At 43.2% G+C, this 16009-nt stretch overlaps 1 protein-coding gene across 2 annotated transcripts in view; it reads left to right on the forward strand.

Moving 5' to 3' along the window:
* The window catches only part of LOC126204425 (AP-5 complex subunit mu-1-like), a 61351-nt gene that overhangs the window by 42162 nt on the left and 3180 nt on the right, over window positions 1-16009 (forward strand). The window contains exons 5-9 of one of the 2 annotated variants that reach the window (XM_049938814.1): window positions 9266-9391; window positions 9461-9556; window positions 10729-10995; window positions 11109-11408; window positions 14909-15005. In XM_049938814.1, the coding sequence (XP_049794771.1) occupies window positions 9266-9391; window positions 9461-9556; window positions 10729-10995; window positions 11109-11408; window positions 14909-15005 (886 nt within the window). The remainder of the gene's footprint in view (window positions 1-9265; window positions 9392-9460; window positions 9557-10728; window positions 10996-11108; window positions 11409-14908; window positions 15006-16009) is intronic. The other variant, XM_049938815.1, reaches the window with a different exon arrangement.

Consider the following 16009-nt stretch of genomic DNA (forward strand, 5'->3'; position numbering starts at 1 on the left):
ACTAGTGATCGGGAAGCCATCAACCGCTTGGCGGGATGCCACATCCAAATGAAAACACATAATCTCCTCTCGATCGAACGTAGGATCCGGGCCCACCGGAAGACGGGAAAGAGCGTCGGCGTTGGCATGCTGTCCGGTAGGGCGAAAATGAATGTCATAATGGTACTTAGAGAGGAACAAGGCCCAGTGCTGTAGTCTGTGGGCCGCCCTATCTGGAATCTGAGAGGTGGGGCCAAATAACGATATTAACGGCTTATGGTCAGTGATTAACTGAAACTTCGTGCCATACAAGAAAGGGTGAAACTTGGTAACAGCTTCGACAATGGCCAAAGCCTCTTTTTCCACCTGGGAGTAATGGGCCTGTGCGGGTCTAAGAGTTTTAGATGCAAACGCCAGTGGTTGCTCGGAACCATCTGCGTTGCGATGGGCCAGGACCGTCCCCACCCCATACTGTGAAGCATCTGTAGCCAGGACCAACGGCTTATGGGGATCAAAAGTAGCCAAACAAGGCGCTGACATGAGGAGGCCCTTCAACGAGGTGAACGCTTGCTCGCATGCAGGCAACCAATCAAAAGGAACACCCTTGCGCAGAAGGCAGTACAGGGGGCGGGCTATTGCGGAAGCCCTGGGAATGAACCGGTGGTAATAGGCTATCTTGCCTAAAAAAGCTTGTAACTCTTTCAGCAAAGCGGGCCGAGGAAGGTCGACGATACCTTGGACCAAACTTGCTAGTGGCTGGATGCCGTGCCGAGAGATGGTGTAGCCCACATACTCAATGGACGGTTGGAAGAAGTTTGACTTATGCAGGTTGCAATGCAAGCCCACAGACCTGAATTTGAGAAAGAGGGTGCGAAGGTTGTGCAAGTGTTCCTTCGTGCTGTGGCCTGTGACAATTATGTCATCCAGGTAATTAATACAATGAGGGATTGTCGACGTGACATGCTCAAGATAACGCTGGAATATCGCCGGGGCACTGGATATTCCGAAGGCCAACCGCTGGTATTGGTAAAGGCCAAACGTGGTGTTGACGACCGCCAGCCGTTTGGAGTCCTCATCAAGTGGTCTCTGATGATAAGCCTCCGAAAGATCGATTTTCGAAAAATATTGGCCTCCCGCCACGGAGGAGAACAATTCATCAGCACGAGGCAAAGGATAGGTGTCCACCACCAATTGGGAATTAATGGTGGCCTTGAAATCGCCACAAAGACGTAATGTTCCCGAGGGCTTCCTTACAATGACGAGGGGCGAAGCCCACTCACTAGAAGAAATGGGAAGAACGACTCCTAGGGCTGTCAGCCAGTCTAGCTCTTCCTTTACCTGAGGGCGGAGAGCCAAGGGAATCTGCCTCGTGCGTAGTAACGCGGGCGAGCCGACGCCTTCAACGTTAAGTGAGCTTCAAAATCTGAAACACGCCCCAGGCCCTCCTCAAAAATATCTGGAAAGTCTGAGATCAAAGATTCCAATGATTGATAGGGAATGTCTTCGGAGACCAACTGTATGGTGTCAGCGATAGAAAAACCGAAAGCTTGAAAGGCATCCAGGCCAAAAAGGTTAGCAGAGTTTGCATCACTGACAACAATAAAAGTAATAGGCCGAGTGACTGATTTGTAAGTCACGTCAGTAGTGAATTGACCCAGTAGCGGAATGAACTGTTTACCATAACCGCGTAGACGCCGGTAAACTGGTGCCAACAGGGGCGATCCAAGGTCGGAATAAGTTTGTGCATTCAACAACGAAACTGCCGCGTCCGTATCTACTTGCAGTTGTAACCAGCGCAACCGAACCGACACCTCGATAAAGAGTTTGCGTGCCGATGCGTCGGGAGCCTGGTCCGATGAAACTTCCTGAATGTCAACGTCCATGTCCTCTGGACCTGCTTCCTTCAATTCTTTTGCGGCTGAGCGGCAAACTTTAACAACGTGACCTTTTTTATTACATTTGCGACAAACGGCCCAACGCTGGGGGCACTCTGACCGATCATGATGTATATAGCACGACGCACAGGACGGCAACAGGGGCCGGCGGCCGGAATTCTGTTTACGCACCGTGCGGGAGCGGCCGTAACGGCCGGATTGTACTGCTCGCATGTCGTCCACCCCGGACACAGTGGACGCGGCCGCGCCGCTCTGAACCACCACGACGTCGCACCACGCTTCCAGCTGTTGACCTGAGGTGTGAGAGACTTCATACGATTGAGCAATGGACAGGACTTCCTCGAGGGAAGGGTCTTCTAACTGCAGAGCCCGTTGCCGGACCTCCCTATCAGGGGCCGAACGAACAATGACATCGCGTACCATAACGTGGGCATACGACTCTCGCGACTGCTCCGTGACAAAATGACACTTGCGATTAAGACCGTGCAGGGTAGCGGCCCACGCCCGGTAAGACTGATGGGGCTGTTTCTTGCATTGGTAGAACTCGAAACATGCGTGTGGCGGTGATAATATGAAGACAGCAATGAACACAATGCGTCAAAAGACAAGGACGAGGGTTCCTGCAACGGTGGTAGCTGCCGCAAAACTTGATACAGCGAGGGAGATATCCAAGACAAGAAGAGAGCATGACATACCTCCGCATCGGCAACATGAAACGCCTGGAAATGCTGCTGAAGGCGATGTTCATATGCGTCCCAAGCCTCCTCCATCTCGTCATATGGGGGAAAGGGAGGAGGGAACAGCGCTGGAACAGACGGCGTGGAGAGCAACGCTGGAAGCACTTGTTTCATGGTGGCCATGAGCTCCGTCTGCTGCTCAACCAAAACCCGCACTAAATCCTCCATGCCGTGGAGAAGCTGCGAAACCGGAACAACGACGCAACACGCTAAAGAACGACCCTACTCGTCGCCAATTGTGTAGTAACACTGTTCACGTTTACATCGCACTTCACTTAGCGTAGACCGGGACTGTGTCCTAGGCATGCCCGATGTTAACTGACTGGGCACGGCCCGTGCTGCCGGAGTTGTTGTTGTTGTTATGCCGGCAGAGGTCGCGTCCGAATTCTCACGTGCCCTCTGGTGGACGGGACTCTACTTGCGGCAACTACCGTCCGTGACGCGCCGTGTCGATGTGCGCCTCCCGCGATCTTTCTGGTGGCTACTGCAAGTACAATGCAGCTCAGTGATGTTATTCATTGCTTCTTTTAAGAACTACATACTCCTCCTTTAATGAAATAAACCATAAATAAGGAGTTAGCTATTTTGTGTAACTGTCTTATATGTGCTTTTCAACGAGATGAGATCAAATAAGGAAAAAAATTGTAATGATGTCAGAACAAGTGGTATAGCCCCATTTCGCTCTGCTACACAGGTTGTGTTCTTACCTATGTTTGTGTGCTTTTGTCATAAAAAATAACCAGAAAAAAATGAAATTAATGAAAGTAGGATGAGATGGAGGGATAACAACAATGCAGAATGAAGACAAACTGGAAGTGTGCAAGATTTTAAGTACGTAGGAAACAGAATAGAAAGTAGTTTAAGGTGCTCAACACACATTAAATCAAAAAAAGCAATAACAGTATTGTCATTCTGCAAGAGGAGTAGTATTTTCTGAAATGGTAGCAAAACATGATAATAAGAAATATGGAAGAAATGTTTTGTATGGGGTGTCTTGCTGAAACTCAGACCAGGAGGATGGAAGGCAGGAAGTGGTTGGAGCCTCTTGAAATGTGGGCATGGCAGAGCATGTAAAAATATTCCTGTAGCACTTAAAGATGTTGCAGTCACAAGTACATTAACAATTACAAATAAAAAAATCATAAACAACCAGTTAAATAAACAATATAAGAAATCAAAGACGGATGTACAGGTCTTCCAAACACTCAGTTGTTTTAAAGCGAACTCGATGTTGCTCTTATGGGGTCCCAATGACAGCGTTAAGGGGCAGCAGCACTGTCTGCTGCAGTCACAACGCAGAGAGTCTCACCGTCCCCAGCCATAGAGAGTTACAGCTGTCTCCCTGCTCCACGTCTTCTTCCATTCAGTTTGTGCCAGACAATGCGAGGAGGAGTGTCAGGAGTTTGAGAGCTGGGTTTCCAACTCACTGGAAGCCTTGCTGGGATGAAGGTGACCACTCCGATTTCCAGGCATGCACAGGATTGAAAGCCCTTGCTAACAGTCTCCTGGTGGTTCTCCGGGTCAGTTGAGGAGATTGCTGTCAGGTAGCAGAATCCTAAGGAATGGTATCATCTGTGGACAGAAACTGATTTTTCTGTAATCTTCACCTACATCTGTACTCCGCGAGCCACCTTAAGATGTGTGACAGAGGGCACTTTGTCCACGAGTGTCACTTCTTGTTTTGCTGTTTCAGTCATGGATGTATTGCAGGAAGAAAGATTGGTCATAAGCCTCCGTGTGAGTTTGTATCTTTGTGCTTTTACCTTTGTGGTCTTATCACAAAATACCCATTGGAGGAAGCAATATATTGCTTTAATCTTCTAAGAATGTGCATTCTCAGAACTTTAACAGTAAACCACACTGTGATGGAGTTGGATCAGCACTTTTTAAATAAACCTGTGATGAAACGAGGTGCTTTTATTTGAATTATCTCTATTCCCTCTACCAGTTCTGTCTGCTTCAGATCCCAGACTGACAAGCAATGTTCAAATATTGGTGGGATGAGGATTTAGTAAGCTACCTCCTTTATGGATGGCCTAAATTTCATGAGAAAATTGTGCATAACTGAGAGAGAGCTTGCTGTCATCTTATGTGAGGAGCGATATTGCTTAACATCAGGTATCACTGAACAGGTATATGCAGAAGTGTAACAGATACAGTGTACACGACGTGTCAAAGTTGGAGAATCCGCTAGGTGGGTGTGGGAACTGTTGAGCGTAAAGCTAACAGTACTTGGCTGATGAATAAACTGAAATGGAAAAAAAAAATAAAATGCATAGCCAGAGTGGCAAACAAAGGTGTGCTGAGAAGCATGGTAGAATTAAAGCAGTTATTGGATATAATCAAATGCGGATAAAGAAATTGGATTGAGCATGTAGAATTTTAAAAATATTTTGGTAGGGTATGTGGAAGGGGTGAGAAGACAGGGTTGCGATGGGGCCCAGTCCTGAATGATCTAGTTACTGGATCCAACTACACTAATATGAAGAAGAAAGTTATCAGCTGCAAATGAAGAGGCAAAAACAGACTGCTCCCAGACAGGGGGGAAAAAAAAAGAAAAAGAAAAGGAGTATAATGACCACCTGTACTTGAGTTGTGCCTCTAGAACTACTGGCCATTGCTCTTAATGTTGTATGCCTAGAGTTGTCTATAATAATTATTGTTTACCATTTGTTTCATATCTTATGACATTTTTGGGAACTGAGAATGGAGTTGCAAGGCACTGAAGAATAACTGGACTAATTGAGGAAATAGCAAAAGCTATGCAAAAAACTGTACAATTAGAGACGTGATGGAAAACTAGCTCAGAACTCTATGTCAGGAGTGACACAGGGAGTAGATGACAGGAAATGGAGCTCGAAACGCTTCTCCTCTGTAGTGTGCTGCACTTTTCTAGACCTTTACAATATATTTTAGCTCTGAGGACCACGAGTTAGGGAAGATAGTATGTCCAAACAGCCTCAGTTGGTATGTGTATTAAGACTGAATAGTAAAATAAAGTGGTCCTCAACTTGAAGACAGGGTTGAACACTGCGGTGCTGTACGAATTACAGTCCTGTTGGTGTTGGTATGTCCTTGCCTTCCTCCATCTTTTGAATTAATTTACCCAGCCTGTTGTGTGTGTATGTGTGTGTGTGGGGGGGGGGGGGGGGGGGCTACAGTCTAACATGGACTCTCCACCGTGATGGCAACTTGGCTTTATTAACAAATCATTTCCAGACGTGAAGGAAGATATAAGTGACAGAAAAAATCCAACAGCAACAAGAGGCAGTTGAAGGAATAGGAAAAAACAATTTGTGTCAATCAGCAAGCAATTATGGTGCACTGTGGTGGTTTTCTTCATTACAACATGGCCCACAGATATTTTGACGACTTTCCATGGGGAAGACTCATCAGGGAAACTGAATGAAGTACGAAGTGCGACACATGTCACCCAGTAGTTTGGTATTGCTCACAGCATTTTTTCACGTGTTTTGAAAGCATTCTGCACCATAGGCACCACTGTTCATAGGAGAGGTGGTGGCCGGCCGTGGTCAGCTAACCACTACATTATGTAACAGGCAAGAAGGGACCCCATGTCGAAACAGCCATTGCAACCACATTTAACAGTATTCCTAGGTACCCAATCTTATGCTCCACAGTAGTATGATGACTGTATGGGGGTGGTGTCTGTGCCTAACAACCAGTACCTTGTATTCCACTGACACCTGCACATCGACAGCAATGGTGCCAAGAGCATAGGGGCTGGACCAGTGAGGAGTGGAGATGTGTGATCTTCTTGCATGAAAGCAGATTCAGTCTGTGTAATGATTTTGGATGTACCCTCACATGACAAAAGGTGAGAACACATAATGATTCAAGAAACACCATCAAACATACTCGTTTTGATGGTCCAGGAGTTACGGTGTGGACAGGCATAAAACTGCAAGGGCATACTGATCCCCAAATCTTTGTACGCAGTACGCTCACCAGTCTACATTGTTGTGCCACTGTACTCCTATCCGTGTGCCTCTTTTCAGGGGTACATTCAGTACTGACTTAATTTTATGGACGACTAAGTGTGACTGCATCAAACAGTGCAGGTGTAAGAGCTCTTGGAATGAGAGGACATCAAATGGACCACCCTGCCTGCCTGTTCCCCTTACACAAATCCTAGTGAGAACATGTGGGACACAATGGCAAGACTTGCTGCAACTCATCCATATGCACCGATGACCATCCAGCAGTTGTCAGTCGTTGGTACAGGAATGGTGTGCCCTACCATAAGAACTCCTTACCAACCTTGTCACCAGTATGGGAGCATGGGAGCACATTGTCAACCATGTACTGCTGTCTGTGGTGATCACACATACTATTAAGAACAATGTTCTACCTTCTGTGATGCCCATCAGAGCATCATAAATCACAATGACTACAGTGTAATTATTGTCTTTGAATAAGAGTGTCATTTCCATTTGTGTCATTACATACTCTTTTCAGTTACCTTCTGTATTATACTGTAGCAATTCTATCTTTGTATGGTCCATGTTTTATTGAGATATGTTACTTGGCACATCATGCAAAAGTTCCTTTTTCCCTTGATTATTCACACCAGCCTACTAACGCGAGGTATTAGGCTACAACAATACTAATCGTAATACAAACTTCTGAGTAAGGCAACTTCTGTGAAAAGTAAATAATTCGCTATTTGGTGCTAATAGAATTATTTCTGAGCAACAAATGTGAGCTGTAATACTGTCTTGTAGTGTGGTAGCGTCACTTCACCATGAGAGCTACATGACTGTCACTGCACCCTTGTGATTTGCTGAAAAATCGTTTTTGAACAGCTGTCAGGTAAAATGAGTTAAATTAGTTATTTGAGTTACTTTCGCTGTGATGTGAAATGAATCAATAAAGTTTTTCATTTCAGGTGCCATAGCCACAACTTTATTCCATTCTCCACCCCGGCTCTTATAAAATGACTGCCAATTTAGGCTGTTAGCCATTTTCAAGTACATCCTACATTTGTAATGTTATGTGTACAAATGTACGTCTGTCATAGTAAATAGTCAACAATGTCCTGTACTCACCAACACTTTAAATAACATTTCTACTTTAGTGACCTATGTATATGAACTTAAGTGTGGGAGTCAGTTTACAAGTGTAATACATTTTCTCAGTGAATGGCAGAATGCTAACAATTTTTTATGCAATTGTCCTTTGCCTTCATTTTAAACTATCTTTAATTTATGTGAAAACTCTCTCTCATTTTTTATGACTGAAAACCTCACTCATTGTTGGCCAAAAGCTCATGTCAGTGACAGGCTTTTTGTTGTGCCCATCTCTGGCTCAGCATCTCCACTATATGGTGGGTAGCAACTGTCCTTTTCGTAATATTGTTTCATTCCTTCCTGTGGCACATTAAGGCTGAGTGATGGGTAGTGCATGTCATTTCTCACCCTAAAAGTATATTTATGAATGACACTGGTGTGTTTGAATCAAAACTGATTGTAAACAAACTTTATAAGGGAAAAATGTATTGTGAGGCTGCCAGCATGCACAACTTTTTAAAGATGGAAAATCAGAGTTTAGCATCCCATTGACAACAAGATGCAGAGCATAAGTGTAGACTATAGAATGATGGGAAAGGAAATTGGCCATTCCCTCTTCAAAGGAGACATCCTGGCTTTTGCTTAAGCAATCTAGGGAAATCACGGAAAACTTCAAACTGGATGGCCAGCCAGACATTTGAACCGTCATCCTCCCAAATGTGAATTCGGAGTGCTAACCACTCCACCATCTTGCTTAGTACTGTTAAAAGAACCATCAACAAGAGGTTTTAGTTGTGAAACCACACACTATTGTCATTACACATTTCTGTGCAACAAACACTGTCTTTCTGATTGGGATTATCAAAGACCTTGGCATTAATATAATGGTGACAATAGATAAAAATTTGGTGGAAACATAGTGAGACAGGTGCAGTGTGACCAAATTAACAACTCATAATTCTTTTATTAATAATTATTTTATTTAATAAATTAGATTATGCTTGAAGATTATGAAAAAATATTCTGGATCCTTCATTTAACTTAGTAAACTGCAGGATTCAAAGTTTAACCACTTGATATGCTGATGAAATCAAAATTTAACCCAGTTGATAGAATCACGGTAATCACCTCATTGTTTCATCATTCCAGTTCTGATAACTTGTTGTTACATATGTTGGTTCTCTATGTATGCAGTCCATAATGTCTCTTCTGTGCCTGAATTAATATCCTGAATTCCTACTAGTCACCGAGCGAGGTGGCGCAGTGGCTAGCACACTGGACTCACATTCGGGAGGACGACGGTTCAATCCCGCGTTCGGCCATCCTGATTTAGGTTTTCCGTGATTTCCCTAAATCGCTCCAAGCAAATGCCGGGATGGTTCCTTTGAAAGGGCACGGCTGACTACCTTCCCCGTCCTTCCCTAATCCGATGAGACCGATGACCTCGCTGTCTGGTCTCCTTACCCAAACAACCCAACCCAACTCCTTCTAGTCCGTTTACCATTATATCTCGTATTTAACTTGCCTTGTCAATTTTAAGGATGATCTATTCATTACTACAGTCATACTTCTAATTGTTGCTAAAGCTGTTAATGTATTACTAAACTTTTATATATTTTACTAGGGTTCACTTGCACTAGCAGAAATCAACAAATATATTTCTGTTTCACTTCCATTCGGACGTCCTGTGTGTTGTGATCCAGTCATTGCCTCTCAGCTTACAATTCCAGCGTCAAAAAGCAAAATAAAGGTATACATTACTAAGCTTGTATTATAAAATATGAAATTATATAGGAAAATGCACCAAGAATTATTCTAGGCTGCTTCCTTTCAGCAACCTCTGTGGAATCCGGTCCCACACAAAGGAAAATCCCAGGTGGTCTTCCATGTTAGAGAAGAAGTTCGCTCCATGCAGGTAATAATGGCATTTCATTAAATATGATGCACTGGAGTAGACTGTCTACAGCATTCCAAAACTCAGAGGAATAAAACTGTAAGTTGTTCTTCCACATGCTGCATGACAAGACAGGTACAATTTTGCCATAAATACTGTGTGCAAATGAACCCCAAAACCTGATACTGACTCAGGATATGGACAGTGACACAAAGCTTTTCTAACCAGAAGTCCTTTCTTTTTTCAATAGAGAGAAAAGAGTTGTATGAAATGGCTCTTGTCAGGAACTGAGTGGAGTCATACAGGTCTACAAATACAGGGAGAAACAGTAGGACAGAAATCATCAGTAGACTACTGACAGATGAGACCTGAAATGTGTAAAGCTATGAGTGACAGAAAGGACAGGCAACACGTGAGGTGAGGAAAGAAAAATGTACAGATGAAACAAAGATGGGCGCCAATAAAGAAGAAGAAGAAAATGGTGGAGAAGAAGCCATCAGGGAAAGAAAGGAAACCAAAGAAGCTACAAAAATGAACTGAAGAATCATAATTCACCACTTTGTGGTAAAAATTACAACTATTATATTCAAACAAAATCAACAACTGTTACAGTGTATTTCAAACAGTTTATGTACTGTTTGTACACACTCTTGTTGTTATGTAGCGGAGTTGTGAGGATCATATATCCTCCCACATCATATTATTCACTATTTTTTTTAGCTTTTTCTAAACTGATTCTTTAATTTGTCTCTGTAGTAGGTATCAATTGTCTGCTAGATAATCTGTGCCTGCTGACAATGGTTTACAAATTACTGTTGTTATCATGTTGTACAGATGCTGAACATAATATTTGAATTGACCCCAGTTGGTCATCAGCATTCTTGAGATGCAGACATGTGTAGGCATTTGTGCTGTGATATACCCAGGATAAAATTGCACCCTTTTTGAGATTACGTTCAGTTTAATCATTAGTGCAGCATTTCCAGTATAACTGAAGTTTCAGTGTGAAGAAAATCAGTGTGTGTTGGCATACAGAACTTTTCTGAATCTAAGCGTAGCTCAAACAAATTTTTGGAGAAGGGGCAATTTGAATAATAAATAATACATTTTGGTATCCTTCACTAATTACAGTCCATTTTGTTATATCTATTAACATAAACAAAAATTATGGTATCTTTTTATTTGGCCAACAGTTTGGACAATCAGAAGTGAAGGATTCAACAGAAGTTTATGGAGTAGTTACTTGCAAAGCTGAAGTGGAAGGCGTAGCACCAGAAGTATCCATTATCATGCAGCAGCCCCCAGGACAGACGCTGTCGATAAGTTCGACGACTGGGAGTGTCGAAACTAAAGGCACGGTGACTCGCATCCGCTTCAGGCCGTCAGACAAACAGCCGCTGTGCTGCTATATCGTGCACAGCATCTGCGAGCCTCCCATTAAAGGAGATCTTGCTGTTAAGGTAGTGTGTTTAAATTCCTGTGTGTAATGTCTGTTACTCTTTCTCAGATTACTGTTGTCCTTATTGTGTTTAGGTGGCAGACCTTGTCTGAATTGCATGCAGTATTGTTTCAGGTTAATGAAAATGTGGCAGCAGTGAGCCTGAAACTGCAGCTAAGCAGTGACATGAGAAACGTTTTCCAACAACTTCAGGCAGTTATACCTTTCCCTGGTTTAGCCATCTTGAGAGTGAAACCAAACGCATCACAGGGGAGCATTACTATCCGAGCAAAGAATGAAATTTTGTGGAATATAGGTTCAAAATTTCCTTCTAAGCCTCCGGAAGTCAGTTTGGACTGCACAGTGCGACTTCAGAAGGCAGCTGACCAGCTGTCACAGCCCGATTTGGCTTCCAGCGCTACTATGTGTGCAATGGTAAGTATGTGTTAGGTCGTGCATTGGTGAATCCTTCCAAATATTTTTGTACCTGAGTTTCAGTTATAGTCCATATGATTCTATGGAATAGCAAATTGTAGGATCACTTAAAAAAAAATTGCCTTCCAGTCATGTCATTGGTAACCTTGTTGTGTCGTATGCTGAGACACCTTTCAAAGCAGTCATATAATACATGAGTGCTACTACAACTTATGCACATTGTTTGAAGTGAGCATGACTACCACCCGGCTGGCCACCTAAATGAATGGCCGAGAGCAGGGTTGACCATTCAGTGCCAGAACATGCTACTGAGTACATTAGGCCTGATTTCAATAGCTTCTTCTTAAACTGTGCCACATGAATCCCCCCCCTTTCCCGTGCTGAGACACAAGCATCTCCTGACTTACATAGATTTTGGTTGTCCTTGCAGTATGTCTTTCAATCCCTTAATCCTCCTTAACTTCCCTCAGTCTACTACCACAGCCTCCTCTCTGCACTCTTCCTCAATTCCACCTGCCCCTCCTGATTTACTCTTTCATGTCATCATGTGCTTCCAACAACTTGCCTTGCGTGCATCCACAGCAAGCTCATTGCGTGCATCCACAGCAAGCTCACCAGCACCACATTCACCTGCTGCGCCTCTCCCTGCTAGCCGTCAGCCAACCTGCCCCAAACCGCCCTCCCACTCCCCGCTTCCTTTCTCCTCTCACCCAATCCTCCTGACCTGATCCTACACTGCAGTTGAGCTGCAGTGCCAGCACGAGTCATCCGGGATAATGTAGCTATGCAGGTGGATGATAATGCTGATGGTCATGATATGTTGTGGTATGTGTGCAACAGGAAGGTGTTTTGCACCCATACTAAAATGTTGTAAATGATTGAAACCATCCTCACTCCCAGAGCCCCTGCCCCCCCCCCCCCCCCCACACACACACACACACACATAAAATGACACAAATCAGGCACAGTGGATTGGCAGAGTGAAAATGCAGACAAAAGAGGAAAAAGCAAGGGAAAGACATAAAACAATGCAACAGATAGTTGTGGCTGGCCAGTAGCTGAAAAAAGGATGCACCAGCCACTCTATAAGAAACTAAAATCTTCAGCTGAAAAACGTAGGCTGGAGACCAGACACTTCACAAAATTTTAAAACTTTCAGCACACTTGTCTTGTTGTCAGCTAAAATAAAGGGCAACTCACTAAAGAAATTCGCTTCTGCCCTCTGATCACAATATACACTACATTCAGTAAGAATGTGATTTTCTCATCATAGGCATAACTGACTGGGGGATCCCCACACTGGAGTAGAAAGCCATCTATTATGGCACAGTGGCCTGTTTGGAGGTAGGTCAGTGACACTTCATCCTACCTGAGCCACTGGCCTGAGGCCCGCCACAGGCTGATTGTTGGCTTCACCATCTGCATCTTACTGTCCGTCACTGCTACCCACCCACCCTCCCTTCTCTCCCCTCCCCTTCTCTCCCCTCCCCTCCTCTCCCCTCCCCTCCTCTCCCCTCCCCTCCCCCACCTCCTCACAATTGCACGGATCTCTGATGCAACAGTGCAATGACAGCTTGCAGATGAATGGCACATTGTGTCACATCATGTTCCTTGCAGGCTTTCTTGGCAGCTCCATATGTGTTTCATTTCTCCAAATACCTCATGACACAGTAGGCAGCAGAATGGTACCTACCTCCCCCACAGGTGGATGGGCTACAGTTGGCGGTGTATTGGTTGGACCAGTTTGCGTGCTGGGTAGATGTGCTGCGAGGATTATAGGCCACTAAGTGAATTGGAGCAGAAAAGAAACTGTTTGCCCTGAAGAAGGTTCAAATGAGCAGGTGGATCTGTGCCTTTGTACATGTATTTTGTTAGCTCTGAAGAAGGACTTTAAAAGTTGGCACTCTTTTCAGTCTTATTTATATATCTGTTGTCAGGTCAACTGTATGATGAATTGTTACATTTACTCCTTCCATATTTATATTTCACTGATAATTTTTCAGTACACATCTTAAGTATTTTAGAGCTGAAAGAGGGTGGTGGATAATATTTCATTAAATGGAAAAAGTTGGATACTAATGATGTGCTTAACCAGAATAAAACGGGAGGACGATGGTTCAATCCCATGTCCGGCCATCCTGATTTAGGTTTTCCGTGATTTCCCTAAATCGCTCTTGGCAAATGCCGGATGGTTCCTTCGAAAGGGCACGGCCGACTTTCTTTCCTAATCCGATGACACCGATGACCTCACTGTCTGGTCTCCTTCCCCAAACCAACCCAACCCCAACCCCAGAATAAAACAGAGATTTTATTCAACCTACTGCTGCAAACAAATGAAACATGTACACAGTGCTCATTCATATCTTTCCCATATACATTCCCATGCAACTCATGTAACTCAGGTTTCTCAAGCCTGCTTCACATTATGAGACTGAATATATCAGGTTGTGTCAAGACATATAGTACTACATCCATCATACAAATTGCATGATAACCACAATGGTAAACTTAAAAGACAATTGAGTTTATATATTGACATATTAAATATGGACCTATGACCTCAACAGTTTGGTCCCTATTGATTTCACACACATTTGAACATTTAAATATGGCAGTAGAAAACCTTTGATTGTAAATAATGGAAAGAATGAAGGTAAACATTTATCATATCAGTGAGGCTTTGAGTGATTGACGAGACTGAAAATGTTGCTCAGCTTTTGGATGTTGTCCTTCTACAGAGATAACTTGTAGAGAATACTCACCTGCATGGTTACATTGTGTGTTGCTGATGTGTACTCAGGTGTCTCCTGTTCAGCATTGTGTGTCATTTGCATCTCACTGTGCGTATGCGATTTTTCATTTGCTTGTACTGTCCAGAGTTCAAGTGTTTCTTACTTGAAAGATCTGCAGCTTAAAACTAATAATGTTGTAGGATAATTGCAATCTGCATGTAGCAATAGCAATTTTAGTAAGTGTTTTAAGGTACAGCTATATAGTTTGCTAATCTCATGTAAACATGAACCTGTAAATGTCACTTATTCCTTTATTTTAAGACTTTTGTGTATCAGTAAGGGAGACTTTATTTTATGCATCTGTTTCTCCATAATCAGAGAAATGTAGAATATACTGAGAATATACTGCATGTGCATACATACATAGTTGTATCAGAAAGAGAACTCGCTTGAGAAAACTGTACAATTACTTGGAGACAGAATGGTTGGCAAAATTCCAATACTGCCAGTAGACAAATTAAAAGCAGGAAAAACTATACCAATGGAATTGTAGTTTCTTCATCGGGGAGGAAATACAAAAGACTGACAGTTCCAAAAGCTTTTCCTACTTTTAATGTGTTCATCGGCAGTAACAAAATTTTGGCTCCCAAAGGTAACTAAGTGATTGTTGCTTTCACAACATGCTATTCTTGTGCACAGCTATGTCATAAAAAATAGAGGCTACATTAATAAGTAATCAGTTAACATGTTATCTCATATTGTTTGCAGCTGTACTTTAGAACTTCTGACTTCACTTACAGTGGAACAAAGATTGACCCTCAAACCATAATGGTGACAACAGCACCAAAAGTTCGATGCTCCGCATGTAAGTTCACCTATTGATCAATATTTATATATCAACCTAATCTGGTGTACAGATAGATGTGGGAAAATTTTTGACATGAGCTGTTATCTCCTCTGCACCTTTGGTAATGATGATAAGCATATCAGGTTCACTACACAAACAGTCTCAGACTGGAATTCACTCCCCACTGTTCCCCCAACAGCCCGGAGGTCAGACAGATTTCTCATTATACTTTATCCACCGCTGTGCTAGTTACTGCTAGAAAAAATAAACGAATGTACCTGCTGCCACTATATACTAGTCTGGTCTCATCTAGCAACTTCTCCGTGACATTTGCAGTATTTTGAAGTCACAGCTTACAGTGAGACCTGCCTGAGCTTCAGTTCTTCCCACACCCATTAGAGCAGCTTTTTGTATCCCTACTGACCCACTCAACTTATGGCTTCAGAGCTTATTTTCTCTCACTGACAAAAACAGTTAAGCACCAATGAGATTGGGATGCGAAATGAGATGTCACAAGTTGAGAAATTAAGTGTTTTTATTGCAGTGATTTAAAAATCAGGTTACATGAATGTTGAAATTTGGCAGCATGATCACACTGCTGGCTCCTTGTCAGTATGGCATGGATGTATCCACTTATTTGGTTGGCAAGTGGGTATCGCCACCTTGTACATTTGAATTGGAGTGGAGTTGATGTTTGAGCTGATCCTGTACAGGTGCTATCAGGGTCAAACTTGTAAACATTGCTGGGCATGGTAGTATGTCATTATCGCACAAACACGTGCTGTGTGTGGACAAGAATTATCATGATGAAAGATGGTAACAGGATACTGTCTCACTTGAGAATAGAGTTCTTTGAATCACTACCAGAGGTGACCTTAAGTCATACCTGATGGCTCCACACACAGTGATGTTGGGGTAACGTTGATATATGTCTTCAAATATTGGCAGAATGTGTCCTCTTCCCTCGACGTGTCACCATAATCGCAGACAGTGGTTATGTGTAGCAGAAAATAGTTAAAGAT

This window comes from Schistocerca nitens, chromosome 9, assembly GCF_023898315.1.
Source record: "Schistocerca nitens isolate TAMUIC-IGC-003100 chromosome 9, iqSchNite1.1, whole genome shotgun sequence".
Classification (NCBI taxonomy): Eukaryota; Metazoa; Arthropoda; class Insecta; order Orthoptera; family Acrididae; genus Schistocerca; species Schistocerca nitens.